At 39.0% G+C, this 16749-nt stretch overlaps 1 protein-coding gene across 3 annotated transcripts in view; it reads left to right on the top strand.

The window, feature by feature from the left end:
• The window catches only part of ptbp3 (polypyrimidine tract binding protein 3), a 69390-nt gene that overhangs the window by 36101 nt on the left and 16540 nt on the right, over nucleotides 1–16749 (top strand). For all 3 annotated transcript variants that reach the window (XM_063013910.1, XM_063013909.1, XM_063013911.1), the window contains exons 2-6: nucleotides 2333–2411; nucleotides 11712–11881; nucleotides 13580–13726; nucleotides 14371–14532; nucleotides 16594–16704. In XM_063013910.1, coding sequence (XP_062869980.1) covers nucleotides 2384–2411; nucleotides 11712–11881; nucleotides 13580–13726; nucleotides 14371–14532; nucleotides 16594–16704 — 618 coding nt within the window. In that variant the 5' untranslated portion in view covers nucleotides 2333–2383. The remainder of the gene's footprint in view (nucleotides 1–2332; nucleotides 2412–11711; nucleotides 11882–13579; nucleotides 13727–14370; nucleotides 14533–16593; nucleotides 16705–16749) is intronic.

Genomic DNA, 16749 nt, shown 5'->3' with positions numbered 1-16749 from the left:
TGGGAGCTCCGGTTTCCTCCCACCTCACTTGCAAAGACGTGACATTAAAGACTTGTGAATTGATGAACCTTGTGTAACCAGTAACTACCGTTTCTGTCATGAATGTACTGTAACCAAAGTGTGTAAAACATGACATTAAAATCCTAATAAATAAAAAATCTAAGAGACATCATTTGACGAGGGTGAAGAGAAAGAAGACCAGCTTGGCCCCATCACTACTCTTGGTGTAAAAGCCGGGGTTAAGCGGGAACACTTGCAGTTGCCTCAAAGGTGTGACCCACTCAGGATGTTTGCGGATATGGTGGTTGCCATGCAGACTGTGCGTAATCGGGCGTGTGTGTCCGTCCGTCCGTGAGATTTTATTACCATCTGAGCGAGCAGGTCAGCACAGCACAGTATTCTTCTCCATCATGCATTTTTTACTTAGCACACAAGATGTCAAACGGCATCAGGAAGGTCTCGGCTGGAAAGGGTAAGGAGATCTGATCTGCTCGACTTTTTTTTGTTCTTTGCATATTTATATGGAGTCTGGGCTGATTTGAATATTGTCTAAAAAAGCTAAAGATGAGTCAGGCTGTTCTTAGCTGCTGGATAAGAATAAGAACCAGGGCTCAGTGTAATTAACCACATTTCCTTTGCTTCATTCGTCACCTGGTGGAAAAAGGAAAAGAACCCGAGGAAAATGTCCTCGCTCGACTCTGTCTCCGTCTCGCCCGGTTTAAGCCGGACCTTTTTAGCTTGTTAGTTGTTAAGCGCCATCATGCATAGCAATAATGCTGCAGATTCAGGACTTCACATTAATAAAATAACACCATCTGTCTTGTTTCCATGATTCATTAATGCTATTCATTTCACTCGAGCGACCGAACAGTGACCTGATGCTCCACGGGTTCTTTGCTTCCTCTTTTTCTGTTTCTGGTTCTTTATTGGTTTGTCATTTTATTGTTTGTGTTTTTTCCCTCTTTAAATATTTATTCTGTTTGTTTGTTCGAGTCTCTTAGGTCTCAGTTCCTAGTGATTGTTTTTCCTGAGGTTTTCATCTGAACTCTGTAAAGCTTCTTGCAATACAGTGTGGCATTTAAATATGAACGGTTATGCTACATCTCCGCGCTTTTATCTCCTGATAATAACCTCAAAGAGAATCCTTTCAGAAGTGCAAATGCAGCTGTAATTCATTCCGCTAAATCATAAATGCATAGAATATTTAATTAGGCTTTTGTTGAATAGATACAGATGTGCTTATCTTCACAGCTTAAGCTTAAAAATCGTTTTTTTTTTTAATTACCCCTCATTGAAACATTTATTTATTTTGTTTTTTTTATTTTTCTATAATGCATCCTGAGACCCCCCTCCCCCTTTTTGCATTGTCCCAATTTGGCTGCATGTAATCCCCCTGCCATCTCCTTCAACACGTGTGAGGCTACGTGGCCTGATGATGCTTTTTTTATACCAGCCAGTGGTGGATTCTCACTGAGAGCCCAACATGACAGGGAGGTCACCACATGCTCTTTAAATTGGCAAGCTGTAGCCTAGTGGTTAAGGTAATGGACTAGCAATCAGAAGGTTGCTGGTTCAAGCCCCACCACTGCCAGGTTGCTTCTGTTGGGCCCTTAATTCTCAATTGCTCAGACTGTGTACTGTAACTGTAATGTAAGTTGCTTTGGATAAATGCAGAAAATGTAAATGGACACCCTTGCATTGTAGAATTCCTCCACTGCTCTTGTCAGTACCTTGCCTGGACAGCAGGAGTTTCCCGCTCGTCCTTTCTTCTCTTAGACACGACCAGTTGTCTGTAGAGCAACCAGACAAGGCCACCGCTGAGACCGGCATTTATACTCCTGTTTACCACAAATAAATAATTACATCCTAAATTATTATCCACATGATAACACCAGCTATACCATTAAGCAAGGTTTCTTTTTTTAATTGATTGGTTTCTTTACAGTTTGTATTACAAACTTACTGTGCTTCTGCGCCAGGTTCTTATTTGCAGCAGACATGCTAATTACTTTGTAGAACTTTAATTGTACCATTTTCTCAGTTGTGTGCAGTGAACAGAAATACAAATTAGGATTGAATTTGTGATTTGGTTTAATCAGCAGTTTCATATTCAGCCATGTTAGCATGAAATAAACAATGGATTGATTTTGTTCATTAGCTGTTGCAGTCGTGGTGAATATGAAGTATGACACATGTAACATATGAAAGAAGAAGCAGCACCCTGCCAGCAAAGCCTGACAGACTCATTGATTGTTAACATTGTGCTGTAAATTGTGTGTTTATAAACACAACCACTCGCCATATTAAACCCTTCTTTTCCTTTGTGTTACAGTGGGCATCTGAAGAGCCTCCCGCTTCTGCATTCACGTGTGGCTGTACTACCATGAGCAATTCACACAGTCCATCCACAGGTACAGTTTACTTTTGCATTCTGCTACACTAGGTGCCAAACGTATGTAGACACCTGATCACGAGCATCAGACCTTCTAGTGATATAACAGCCTTCATGTATCTGAAATGGCTTTCAACAGAATTTTAAAAGAGCCAGTGGGATTTTATGTTTATTCAGTAAAAAGAGCAGTTGTGATATCAGGCATTAATGTTGAAGAAGTCCTGACTCGCAATCAGCATTCCACTTTACGCCAAATTAGTTCAGAAGGCTTGAGGTCAAACCACCTCTATATGGACTTTGCTGGGTGCACAGTGGCACAGTCATGCTGGAACAATAGAACATCTTTCTTCTCTGCTGATGCTAAGCTTAAGCAGACAGTGAAAGTTTATTGATAATGTTACAGCCAATGTGATGAAATTTTGGTTTCTTTTTTGTACTTTAAAAAATGGAAATTAAGTTTTCGTAACATTAAGAGGTAGCATTGATGATGATGCATTGAACTTAATAGTACATTAGATCAGTTTGCTTTGTATCACTATTCATCAAGCATTGAGTTGATTGCACTGTAAGGAGCGTTAAAGTTCCTGTATGTTTCTGTTTCACTCTTGTGTTGCTTTTGAGGAAAATCTAAACCAGAGGTTTTCCCCCTAATTGCACCATTTATACAAAACACTCTGAATTCTTTCTTTTAAATGTCCATTATCCTGTTTTTGCTCATTATTTCTGAGTTTTGTAAGCAGTGGTTATGATGTGACTGACAGGGATCAGTGGTTCATGTGGATACGTTGTTTGCTTTATGACTGTGGTTGTTTGCTTTATGACTGTGGTTATTTGAGGAGCTGAATGGTGCATTCTGGGGCAAGATGAGCTGACCCGACCCCACTGTTTGTACTTGAGTGTGAAAAATGATTAATCGCTTCCTTTTCTAATTGTTTTTCAAAAGCTGTTTAAAATCACTTGTCGCCTCACAGCAAGAAGGTCCTGGGTTCTATTCCCAGGTGGAGCGGTCCTGATCCTTTCTGTGTGGAGTTTGCATGTTCTCCCCATGTCTGTGTGGGTTTCCTCCGGGAGCTCCGGTTTCCTCCCACTGTCCAAAGACGTTCAAGTGAGGTGAATTGGAGATACAAAATTGGCCATGACTGTGTTTGACATTAAAGATTTGAACTAATGAATCTTGTGTAACGAGTAACAACCGTGTCTGTCATGAATGTAACTAAAGTGTGTAAAACCTGACGTTAAAATCCTAATAAAATAAAGTAAATAAAATACAGCCACAATATTCAAGGTTATTTCAGGCTTAACATCATGACATGAACAACAGGGCATGAAACTGTTAAAATAAGATCGTGTGTTTAGCTTATTTAGCTGAAGAAGACCTTGAGAAGGCCTTGAGATGCAGACACAACAAAAACAGAAGGTCACTGTTTTGAAACATGATTGGAAAACTGATTGTAGTGGTTCAGATACAAACGATGTTAAAAATAACTGTAATAGCTGATATTTCTCTCCTCTTACCTTGACAGTCTGAGCATGCTTTTGCTAGTCATGGACAATGTAGGGTACTTTATGTGGTACACTTTTAGCCCTGCTTGTTGAAAATAAGTGCTGATTAAGTTTTTATGAGATCCAGATGGCTCACTGAAGCAGGTCCTCTTAAATATTACACTGAAAATCTGTTTCTAAAGCTGTGGGTTCAATTGTTTCTCAGTTACATGTTTTTTTTTTCTTAAGCTATAAAAGACTTGTTAGGAACCACAAGATTGCAGGCAATTTAGTACTGAAACAACAAATTCTTCCACAATAAAATCTCAATCTGTGTGTATGTGGGTGTGTGGGTGTGTGTTTGTGTGTGTATGTTGGTGTGTTTATCAAATTATTTGTTGTTTAAACATTCTTGGTGCAATTTGAGCACAAGTTATGTCCTAATTTGATTAAACGGCATGTTTCTAGTGCAGAAAGCATTGCTAAGTTTTGGCTAGAGGGACCAATTCTGACACTAAAAATTATTGGAGTTGAGCTTGTGTTCCACCCAGCTATGAGGTTATATTCAAGCCACATTATTAAAAATTGGTGTTTAGATTGGAGGACGTGGGCAGCACAGTGGCTCGGTGGGTAGCACTGTCGCCTGATAGCAAGAAGGTCCTGGTTCTATTTCCAGGTGGAGCGGTTCGGGTCCTTTCTGTGTGGAGTTTGCATGTTCTCCTCGTGTATGCGTGGGTTTCCTCCTACAGTCCAAAGACGTGCAAATGAGTGAATTGGAGATATAAGATTGTCCATGACTGTGTTTGACATTACAGTTGTGAACTGATGAATCTTGTGTAATGAGTAACTACCGTTTCTGTCATGAACGTAACCAAAGTGTAAAACATGACGTTAAAATCCTAATAAATAAATAAGATTGGAGGAGGTTTTTAAAGCTTGTTTTTGTCAGAGGTGTGACAGGATTACAATGGCTAGTTTGAAAAGGAACATTAATGTAAACACTGTAATCATGGGGCAGTAAGGTAGCTTGGCAGTTAAGGTACTGGACTAGTAATCGGAAAGCTACACCCCTCCAGTTTAAGCCCTATTGTCATACCCTCGAGCAAAGCCTTTAACCCTCTACTGCTTGTATTGTACATTGTCACAATTGTAAGTTGCTTTGAATAAAATTGTCTTATGTTCAAATGTAAATATGACAAAGTTAGGGCTTGTCTACTTGTGACTGAAATGGTCCTTTATTGCATTGTCCTGCTGGGCCAGCTGTAGTATCTAGATAATTAGATCTGTGGTAAAAGTTGGCTATAAACAGTGTGACTTCACCTACAGGCTTTTTAAAACCCATAATAGCACAAAGAAGTTAGTTTCTAGCAGGTTAGCCAATTCTCATAAGCAGTAAAACCACAAAAGTAAAAGTTACAACATCCAATTTAGAATCTTTACTGCCCCTATTTTAATAGATTAATTCGGCTGGAAGGTAATATATAAATCTATAATCTGCATACTGATAAATGTAGCTTTTTTTATTTAAGATGTACTGTGCAGAACTGCTCCTTCAGACATCAACACAGCAGTATTGTTATGATTAATGACCTGAATCCATAGCAACGTGATGTTTTGCTTGTAAAGTTTATTTTCACAAAATGACTCCGAGGTAAAACTGTTGATTATTAATTTTGCTGTCAAATTGTGAGACTGTCTTTGCACTGCTTTCACATGATTAGAAGTTCTGGCGTGGATAATAAATTGTGTGAAACGTTTTTATGTCTTAGTTTAGCATTTGCCATGTACTGTAAGATCCTGTTTTACTTTGGACACGTCTAGACACACATGTTCACACTTCATGGTGTCTACAGGGTGTAAAGAGGTGTTTTCTGCCCCATCTAACCTTATTAAGTCTCAGCTCACTTAGGCAGGGATTAGAACCAGAACCCAGCAGTCCCAGGTGTGCTTTACTCTCAGGCCCATGTGACAGAAGATAAAAGTAAATTCTATAAAGTGGGAATTGTCTCAGGACAGGCAGTATTTCAACATCTTTGATGTGGGAGGAGCTGATGGATGGTAATAACCCACCACATACTGTGGATTCCAAGGTGTATTAAAAGTCAAAGCCAAAAGTCACTGAAGGCTCTGCTAATGTCATGTTTACACCAACAAGGTCTTTGTAAAATTTGTAGAGAAAATTAAAGAAATGAACACAAAAGGTTCTCCATGTGTCTGTGGGAGTTTCCTCCAAGTACTTCCACCACCATGCAGAAAGCAAAATGTCTGCTTTAATGCTGTGTTTGTCAGAAACTCTGAATAGAAGGTCAGAAACTCGAATAAGAACACACTTTCACTTGTAATTCCTACCAGGAAACTCAATGTTTTCCTCAAACAAGTCAGGTTGATGTCGTCAAATGAACACGGTTACCCACACTGTCAACAATAAGGCAGAATCAATCCACTAAGTGACATTACTGTAATATTTACTTTAGATCAATAAACATTCAGGTCCAGTAGTAATATCTTTAGCAAGTAGGCTATAAATTGACTAATAAACCTTTGGTGCTTGGACAGACCAAACAAAGTGTGAGCTTTAGTAAAAGGAATTCATGTTTACCTACAATGAATGAGCAAAGGTCAGTAGTGTAAAATAAAAAAAAGGATTTTTAACCAGTTTTAATATAAGCCTAATGCAGCATGAATCACACCTTTGAGTGTTACCTTGAGCTACGAGTGCTACGAGAGTAGATGGGCAGTTTATGAGCATTACCCTGATGCCCTATCCAAGTGTGTACTTGCGTTCAGTGTCTGGGTGAGGCAGACCCACCATGATTCTGATAGTTTAGCTCGTTAATAAATATAATGAATACATGATCATACATAAACTAGAATTAGTGGTTTGAGTTAAATAATGTTTATAAAGAACTTTATGCGTAGAACGTAGGTGCCACATAGCAACATGGTTTTATTACTTGTTGTTCCCTGGTCATTGAGTGTAATAAGTTCAGAATTAGTTCATAAAAACATTATCCACAAACATGCCTAAGATTAAATGGCTTATCAAAACAGTCCCCAGGGTGTGAGTGAAGAGATGAGTGTGTGTTATTCTGGAATTGCTTTGACACCTCGACCAGGGTGGTAAAATCCTATATTTTATTCCTTTCTTTACTCCCCTGATTTTCATGTACTACCGTTAATGTCAGGCTAAAACATTTTCCTCTTCTGTCCGATTATGGCCCCCACTTTTACTTATTCCAAAACTAACCTAATATGCTAAGTTACATGCACTGACTTGCTCGATTTAAACAAGTCAACCCACTAAAATGTCGTCCTCTCTGTCCTCGAGTTTGCCATGACCAAAATCTAACAACCCTACACATGAAGCCAGGCAACCTGTAGCAAACCTGAATCAAAACTGAGTCAAAAAATGCACAAAGGTGACAAACAACCAGTGAATCTGGTGTTGTAAGGCAAAAGACACTTGTGTTATCTACTGATTTGTGTGCTGAATTACTGGGCTGGATTCTAGGTCTCAACCACTCTGAAGTAAGTAAGTTATCTACAGAAGCTCTTTTCCTGAGCACTTGAAATCCGATAATAATTGGATGCCAGTGTGTGTGTATGCGTAAGAACTCATTCTTTCCACCTGGATCCCAGCATATTTGCACCAAGCAAGCAAAAATTAATTTTTGGGGGGGTTTGTTTTGTGTGATTTTTATTGGCACAGATGTAAAAATTCAAACTATTTTAGTCTTCCTAAGGTTCATATTAAAAAGAAAACAAAAACAACACTGCCATATTCAATGCCATCTGATACCAAGAATATCGGTCATTGAGTTCATGTTGGTCTTCTTTTTTTTTTTGCTCTTGAAAAGCCAGTGGCAGATTTGATCCAGAGGGATGGATGCCCTAATCGCATTAAGCGCACAATAAGATTTGTTAATGGCACAAAGTAAATGAATTGCCATGCCCAAGCCAGATGCCTCGATAGGTCATGTGTATGGTTTCCATGGCAACACCAGGTCATTCTTGTAAGGAAGGAGGCTGGGCCGACCGTCGGCTGTTGGCTCGCCCGCTGCGATGTGTCAGGACGGCTGTCTGCAGGAGCAGCGAGGGTCCAACGACTGAGAAAAATGACTCACTTCTCATAAAAGTGAAATAGAACGTTGTGTGTGTGTGTGTGTGTGTGTGTGTGTGTGTGTGTGTGTGTGTGTGTGTGTGTGTGTGTGTGTGTGTGTGTGTGTGTGTGTGTGTGTGTGTGTGTGTGTGTGTGTGTGTGTGTGTGTGTGTGTGTGTGTGTGTGTGTGTGTGTGTGTGTGTGTGTGTGTGTGTGTGTGTAGAGATCTATTACTATGAACAATTGGCTTTTAAGCCGTGTCATCGAGCCCTTCTGGCTGTGTAATTCAGTGATTTCTGTTCTGTTTAGTCTGTGTCTGCCTGCAAATCAGAAAATCAATTGTCAACAAACCAATAATCAAAAGCGGTCGAAGGCTACAGATTTGACAGATATAACCAATAATATCCTGTTTACTTGAACGCTGTTGTCTCTGTTTTCTATGTGTTTCTCAGAATAGAACAGCTCCTGCTCATTTACCAGCCAAGACTCTGGTTTCTCTGCCAGTTATCTTTCTGCATGTTGCACACGATGATGATCTGCTTCACTGTGCATCTACTTTTTAATGAATCTTCTTGTTGGTTTCTTGCTTTAACAGTAATATTTTTAATGCTGACAATTACTGGTTATATGTCTTACTTGTTAATTTACCTGCAATGTTACAGTTTTTCTTTTGGCCTTGTCAGTGTTACGGCTCACAATAGTGGATCATTCTGGTCCTCATGTCTGATTTGGCACCGTTTTTATGCCAGATTTCCTTCCTTACTGGCACAGAGAGCACACTGACAAGTGCACCTTCCAATGGCTAGGCTGCCCAGCCACACCACCACAGACATAGCCAGTCACGTCTGTGTTGACGCATGACCGGCTGACACCAACCAAAGGTTTAAATGTTATAGTATATTGTAAAAAAAAAAAAAAAAAAAAAAAGCTTAATAGTTGGACTGAATTTAAAAACAAAACAAGAGCAGACAAAGTATAAATGCCACCTGATTTATTTTACTGTATTTGCTGTATTGCAGCATCTTAACAGCCTGCCGAGCTAAAACAGATTTTGCACTACATTTTGAGAGATGCTTGACGTTTTGTTTTTTCTTTTTGCATTTTTTCCCCTATGTTTTTAAATCACTACCTTCATGTGATGTCATGGAAGTAGTGTGTAGGGTGTAGTCCTCTTTAAATTTGCATCTAGCTTCATCCGAATTTTCCTTCTCTTTTTTTGTTAAATGCAAAACCAGTCAGCAGATTGTCCTGCTCATCAGCATCGGAAACTTGAGTTACTTGAGATTTTTTTCTACACAAAAGAAATTTCTCTGGTACTGGAGTGCAATAATGCAAAATTATGTTAGACAATTGGGACAAGACTTTTGTCCTGTCAGTGAATGAAAAAATGTCTTATAGTGGCAGGGCTTTCTGTGGCTGAATGTGTATAAGTAATTTCATTTTTATGTTTCACCAGTGCTTTATGCCAGTCAGGGTAGTAGCAGGTCCGCTTGGCGCAATGCAGCAACAAACCCAGCAACAGGAACAGGATGCCGATCCACCGCAGGGGCCTCGGCCATCCCAACTCAGATATAGCCAATTATGTCTGCACGATCAGCCGATAGCACCGCTGGGTATTCAAACCCTGGATCCTGGCGGTAATGGGCAGGTGTAATTTACCACTGCTCCACCTAAGCACCCGGTGTATAAGTAAATAATTAGACAATTTATAAAAGCTGACAAGTTGCTTAATATGCTTCTAATTTATTCTGGAATATCTACATTCAACTGCAATGCAGAAAGCCTGAACAAGTGCTTAACCTCTCCTGTAATACTGGTTGCTTATTTGTTTATGATTCTGAGACATGTACACCAAAAATAATAAGCCACTGACTGCACCGCAGTTTCCTCCACCTGAGGCAAAACTCCTTTTACGAGAAAGAAGCACAGAGATGCAAATCTACAATTTGCACATGAGCATTCAGACAAATCAGAGGACCTTAAGCAACCACATTTTTGGGTAGAACTTATTGGTAATAATTTGTCTTGTCATGTTTGTAGAAAGAACACTTAACAGCATAAATACCTCAAAACAGCTCCTACTGTGACAGTGAGGGATTGAGGTGGGAGCATAAAGTCCAACAAGAGCGCAACCACAAATATACAACCATCTAAGCTGGGTTTTAAAACAAAAAAGAAATGATTGGTGCTGACTTGGCTAGGCCAACTTCCTGACTTATACTTTTGTAAATATATGTTTTTAGTTGGGAGCAGTGGTAAAACACACCAGCACACCAGAGCTGACATTTCGAACTTGTTGGTTCGAAACTCAGCTCTGCCATCAGGCTGGGCTGGGCGGCTACAGGAACAACAGTTGACTTGTTGTTCATACAGGGTGGGAGCTGGACCGGGTTTCTTATAACTGATGCAATTACGATCTCTGCTGGCTGGTTGATGGCGGCTGCACAGTGTCGAGGAATAATGCTAAACAGGGTGTGGCTCTCCGTACACAAAGCTGATCCGCATATGAACTCGCCTCGTGCAGGTGAAAAGATGCAGTCGGCTAATGCACACCTGTCTGAGGGGGCGTGTGTCAGTCTCGCTCTCATTTACATTTTACATTTTTTACATTTTATCAGAGCTGGGATTGGCATCAGTAGAGAGCAATCATAATGGGTAATTGGATACGCTTAAAAAGTCAGGAGAAAAAGGGAGAAAATATATAAACAAAAATATTTTATATTTTTGGACATATGCCCAGGAAATACTTAAATAAGAAGAACAAAGTGGTTGAATAGTCTTTATTCCTCACTGTGTAGATATCTTGTGGTGATGGATCAGTGTTTATGGAACTAAACATTCACATTGAAGCTGCCGCTGTTGAAGCCTTGTGAAAGACCCTTACTCTCAGTATTTTAAACTCACAGTATTCTTACTCTCAGTATTTTAAACTCACAGTATTCTTACTCTCAGTATTTTTAAAGTCTTAAACTGCTCGTTATTTTGAATTTCCAGTTGATCGTTGGTGCTGGAAACATAATAAATAATGAAATTTACACTTGGTTAGGACGAGACTCCTGTTAGTGTCTGTCTGCACAAAACCCACCACTGGCCTGTCATGTGCCCCTGGAGATGGGTCTACTCCAGTCTACCCACAATGGGCAAGGTTTGGAGTTTACCAGACTATATAAGCTTGATAATCCTGTAAGAGGCTTTTCTTGTTGTTTTGGTGAGCATCAGGGGTGCTGCCTGCTGGGTGTGGTACTGGCCTGCAAATCTCTCATGGTCCTCACAGCAAATACAACCGTTAATTAGCTTTGTAAGTTTGAGGCAGTGTTGATGTATGTGGTGGTTTCATTTTAAATGCTGGAATGTCTTCTCTATTTTTGTCTTTTTTTCTTTTCTATTTGTTTGTTTTACATATTGTTTATTTTTATTTTCAGATTTTTTTTAAATATGCAAAGCTGCCAGTGAACCTGACATGTATCTCCTCTCTCTTACATCACTCACTCCCATTTAACAGGAGGAAAATGAGATTTGCATTGTAACCTTGTTTTAGTATTTTTATTATTTCATGTCACTCCGTATATATTATTTGCTAATATACTTAAATAAAACAATAAAATACATAAAAATAGAGGGGATGGATCTTCAGACTGACATTATTTAAGCTTCTCTTGACACTGAAAGTTCACATATTCAGTGAGATTGGTTTACATTGGTGTCTTTTTATTAATAAATTGTATCTTTCTTTTGCAGCTAATGGCAACGAGAGCAAAACGTACAAAGGAGACCGAACCCCCTGTGGCCCCTCTCGTGTCCTCCACGTGCGTAAGGTTCCCATCGAGGTCTCCGAGGCAGAGGTTATCTCATTAGGAATCCCCTTCGGCAAAGTCACCAACCTGTTGATGCTTAAGGGCAAAAACCAGGTTAGTAACTGTGAACTAACCACAGAAATAGATTTTATTATTATTATTTCATTTAACATGTAATATTATTAGCTTGTGTTAAAAGGTTTTTAGCTAATGGCTCAAGTATCAAAGCATAGCATTTATATTAAGATGAACAAATAATTTATTAAAATGATGAATGGGAAAAAAATTCTTAATAATATTTTAGAAAAGGTCTTGCAAAAATATATTTTAACATAATTACAATATAATTACTTTTAATTTATTGATTTTCTTCTCATTTCACAATGTAAAACAAGACAAATACTTCTGCAGATACATGACGTTTATAACGAAGAGTAAAGATTTAAGTAAAAAAAACTGTTAAAATAACAAAATGGTGGCGCCCAGGTGGCGCAGCAGGATATTTCGCTTGCACACCAGCACCGAGTTTCTGAACTCCCCGGTTCGAAACTTAGTGTTGCCACCGGTCGGCTGGGCGCCATCTAGCGGGCATAATTGGCAGTGCCTGCAGCAGATACTAATTGGCCACTGTATCTGCAGGGTGGGGGCTGGACTATGTGTGGGTGGGTGGGTCTTCATACGCTGTGTAAGGACCCTGATTAGCGGAAGAGACGCCTGTGCAGAATGCAGGGGCGAGAACAGGAGGGCTGTACATGTATCGGAAGAGGCGTGCTGCTAAGGGTCATCTGAGGCGTGAGCAGCAGTATACCCACCTCAACTGCAAACAGGGATCCCCAGCAGCAGAAGACAAATTGACTATGCTGAATTGGGAGAAAATGGAAGAAAATGCATTAATTAAAAAAAAAAAAAAAAAAAAGGACCAAACGGAAAACATAGTAATACAAGCGTGTCTACTACTCACATTCATGCTCATACACGCACCAACATCTATTAAACCTACTGCAAACCTACAAAAGAAAAACCTTAATGTTTTTAATTACAATAGAATTATTCATTATTACATTTTTGTTTTTCGTGTCACTCGTCAGTTTATATTTCGTTTTATCTGTGTCTTGCAGTGTGCCAGTTATTCTCTTGGCACCATGATTGATTTGAACATATGATGATGATGAAGATGATATTTATGAATATTTAATAGTTTCCACTATAAAACCACTTTGCAGTTACACACTAAATGCTTCTTTGCATACAGATACAATTTTCCCTCTCTTACCCACACCTTATTAGCAATGCCAGTGATGTGAGGTGTGAATTTTTTTAAACACATCAAGGCTTGCTTAAAAAACCTCTAAAGAAGCTGAACAAGACCTTTAAAAACCCTTCATATCCTTCATGGTGGTTTCTCCTTACTGCAGCTGCTGATGCATTAATTGGGCTTCAAAAGAGCTGCTTTATTGTTGGCTGTGTATCCATCACTCTCACACAGCTTGCTTAAGCATGTCTGAATAATTCCTCTTTGTGAGAGCGCTTACTGATAGAGAGGTTCATAACCCCGTGCTGTATTCAGATAACAAGCTTCTATTTGTAAAGACGTGCCTTGCCTTTGATTCTTTATTTTTCGAGTACAGTGAGGGTTGTTTCAGGTTTGCAGTCGTATCTGATTCCTAAGTGTGCTGTTTAGTATGTATATTAAATATATGAGTGCACCCAGAGGGTCACGGTATTAGACGAAATAATTATCACAGTTATTTTGCTCAATTTAAGCTATTATTTTAAAATAAAGTGTAAATTATGTGTTTCCTCTTGTTTTAGGCATTTATAGAAATGGCTTCTGAAGAAGCAGCTATCACTATGGTCAACTATTACACCACCGCTACACCACATGTCCGTAATCAACCCGTCTACATCCAATACTCCAACCACAGAGAGCTAAAAACCGACAACCTTCCCAACCAAGGGGTGAGGATCCTGACTTATGTTTTGTAATAATGTATCTTATCTTTTACCTCTAAAGCATCTGTTTCTTTTCTTATCTAATCTAAAGCAACCCAAGGAGGTTTGAGCCCTGATAGACCTCTCAGGGTTCCTTCCTTTTAATATTTACGTTTAATTGTTATTACATATTATTAATATTTTTCCTTTCCTCTATTGGCCTCGGCATGCTCATTGGTGTTTTTTTACGTGAAATTTGGAATAAGTTACATTTGCTTTCACAGCATTAAGCAGATGATTGTATACAAACTAACGTACAATTATAACAGAATAAAAATTGATCAATTGAGGGTTAAGGGCCTTGCTCAGGGGACCAACAGTGGAAACTTTATAGTGGTGGGGCTTGAACCGGCAACAATCTAGTTACTAGTCCAAGACCTTAACCACTGAGCTCCCACTGTCCACAAAGATGCTTTGAGACAGTGTCCATCGTCTATTATAAAAGTGCTATACAAATAAATTTGACTTGACTTCCTAATAGCCATGAGGTGAGATGTGTGTGTGTGGCAAACCTCCGGGGTGAGGTGTGAGTGTGTTGTGTATTTAAGGGGTTAAACTTAAAGCTTGAAGAGAATCTGCTAGAACTGACAGTGTAGTGAAATGTCCCACAGAGAACCCAGGCAGCGCTGCAGGCCGTCAATGCTGTTCATTCTGGAAATATGACACATTCTGCTTCAGCCAGCGACAGCAGCATGATGCCTGGACAGAGTCCTGTGCTGCGGATCATCGTGGAAAATCTCTACTATCCTGTTTCTCTGGAGGTTCTGCACCAGGTAGGACTTTGTGTTCCATAATCTTCACTATCCAAGCATTGTGTAAAAGCAGGCCATAAAGATGCAGTCATGAATTTCTGATACAGTATATTTTACAGTTAGTCTTGCTTTAAAATTAGTTCTACATCCAAAAGGGCATCAATTAGAAACCCATAGCAAGCATATAACTAAGGACAAAATATAAAAAGAACTAAGTATTTATTAATGTACATAAAGGCTTTGAGCAAAGCTAGTTTGTACTTCATAGCTTTTCTGTTGAACGAACAGACAATGGTGTTTCAAGAAAAACACAAATTGGTCCCTCGGATGGTGCAGGGGTAAAACACGCTAGCAAGTTCGAATCTCAGCTCTGCTACCGGCAGGCCAGGCGGCATTATAGACAATAATTTGCTCATCCAAGGAATGGTGGAGAGGATTCCTCATAACTTGTGCAATGACGACCACCTTTGACAAAAAAGACGGGGGATAATTGAGATCAGTGAGTGACTCTCCGTGCACGATACGGATCTCCACATTAACCCGCCTTGTGCAGGTGAAAAGAAGCGGTCGACTACTGCACATGTGTTAGAGGGGGCGTTTGTTAGTTACAGCCCTCCTTGTAATTGGATACAATCAGATTAGGAGGAAAATTGGGGGGAAATGCAAAAAAATAAATAATAAACAACAATTATGAGACTAAATAGGCAAATGAAATTATGCAGACAGAACTGGTGATCCCAGCAGCTCTGTGCTGTGGTGTGCTGGTGTTGTGTGTACAGCCCTGCAAACAGTGTGGTGTTGCTAATATTTACTATATTTCAAAACAAAATATTAAGCATGAGCTATTTTTAATGAATTCAATTAGACAGTATTAATTAAACTACTTAAAACATGAATTTATCTGTCTACTATTTGTCAGTTATTGGTTAATTATTAACATTCCTGATCCTGGAGTGTGCACATTAAACAACACATTAAATAACACATTAAATGAAACATGACATATAGCGACATATATACATCTTTTATATTGGAAGGAAAGCTGCCAGAAGCAATTTTGTATTCTTATTTTCTTTTAATATTCAAAAAGAGACTTAGGTATGATGCACATTGTTGCCATACATTGTACCACTACTGTCAGTAGCTGGCCAGCCATGCTCAATAGTGCTGTGATAAATGATACTGTGGTCTTCATCTTCATTCTTCAGTACATTTGTATGTTGTTCTGCTGGTTGGATGATAAAAGGGTACTTAACATTTCCTAAAAGTTTTTATCTCACTTTTGAAAGTGTGTCACTCTAAAGCAGGACTCTTTTATAGCGAATCCATTCTGCCCATCTCACCCTGCTTTTCATTAGTTTCCATGTAAAATACTTTGTTAGTTGGAACGTTCCTTAATAAAGCACCATGGAATTAATACGAGGTAAATTAAACCAGTTTCAGTTTGATTCCTGCAACAATCCTAGAGCTAATTTATCTCTTTTTATTGGCTGCCACCGATGCAGCTGTATACACACTTAAAAGGTTAAATATTAGCAGCTTAGCAAAGGTAAAGAACAATCTGCAAACATCAAAGGACCACAAAGGAGCCACATCAGAACCAAAACCTAAAGGTGCACCATTTACACAACCAAAACCTTTAAGAAGCTAAAATAACAAAACATTTAAATTAATCAAATTTACTTAAATTAGTATTATTGTTGCAAATATGTATGATTTAAATTAAATTAGGTCATGTGAGCCAGACTGTAAAGATTATGACCAGTATGTGGTAAAACACATAGCTTACTGGAAGCACTAATTCATGGGAAATGTTCAACACTGTTTGATGGAGTATTTACTGGTTTCTTTGGTGTGTCATTACTTTTTGGAACGGTCTGGAGCCAACATTACAGTGTTTGTTTGTTGAGGAAGATTGGTATGTTGATGTGCTCCAAGTTTCGGTCACATAAACAGTTGCTAAATCGATCTAAATCTACTCAGTTCTAAAATAGATTTTAAATACAGCTATTGGATGTGAGGTTGTGTTTGGATGAACCACCCTAATTGTGTGTCTTCTGTTTTCTCATTTTCCTTCCCTAGATCTTCTCTAAGTTTGGAACGGTTCTGAAGATCATTACATTCACCAAGAATAACCAGTTCCAGGCTTTGCTTCAGTACTCAGATTCCATAAATGCACATCACGCCAAAATGGTCAGTCCTGAATCCAGCTTTCTATATGCTTTGAACTTTTTTTCT

This window comes from Trichomycterus rosablanca, chromosome 18 (genome assembly GCF_030014385.1).
Source record: "Trichomycterus rosablanca isolate fTriRos1 chromosome 18, fTriRos1.hap1, whole genome shotgun sequence".
Lineage (NCBI taxonomy): Eukaryota > Metazoa > Chordata > Actinopteri > Siluriformes > Trichomycteridae > Trichomycterus > Trichomycterus rosablanca.
This window is presented reverse-complemented; position numbering and strand designations above follow the sequence as displayed.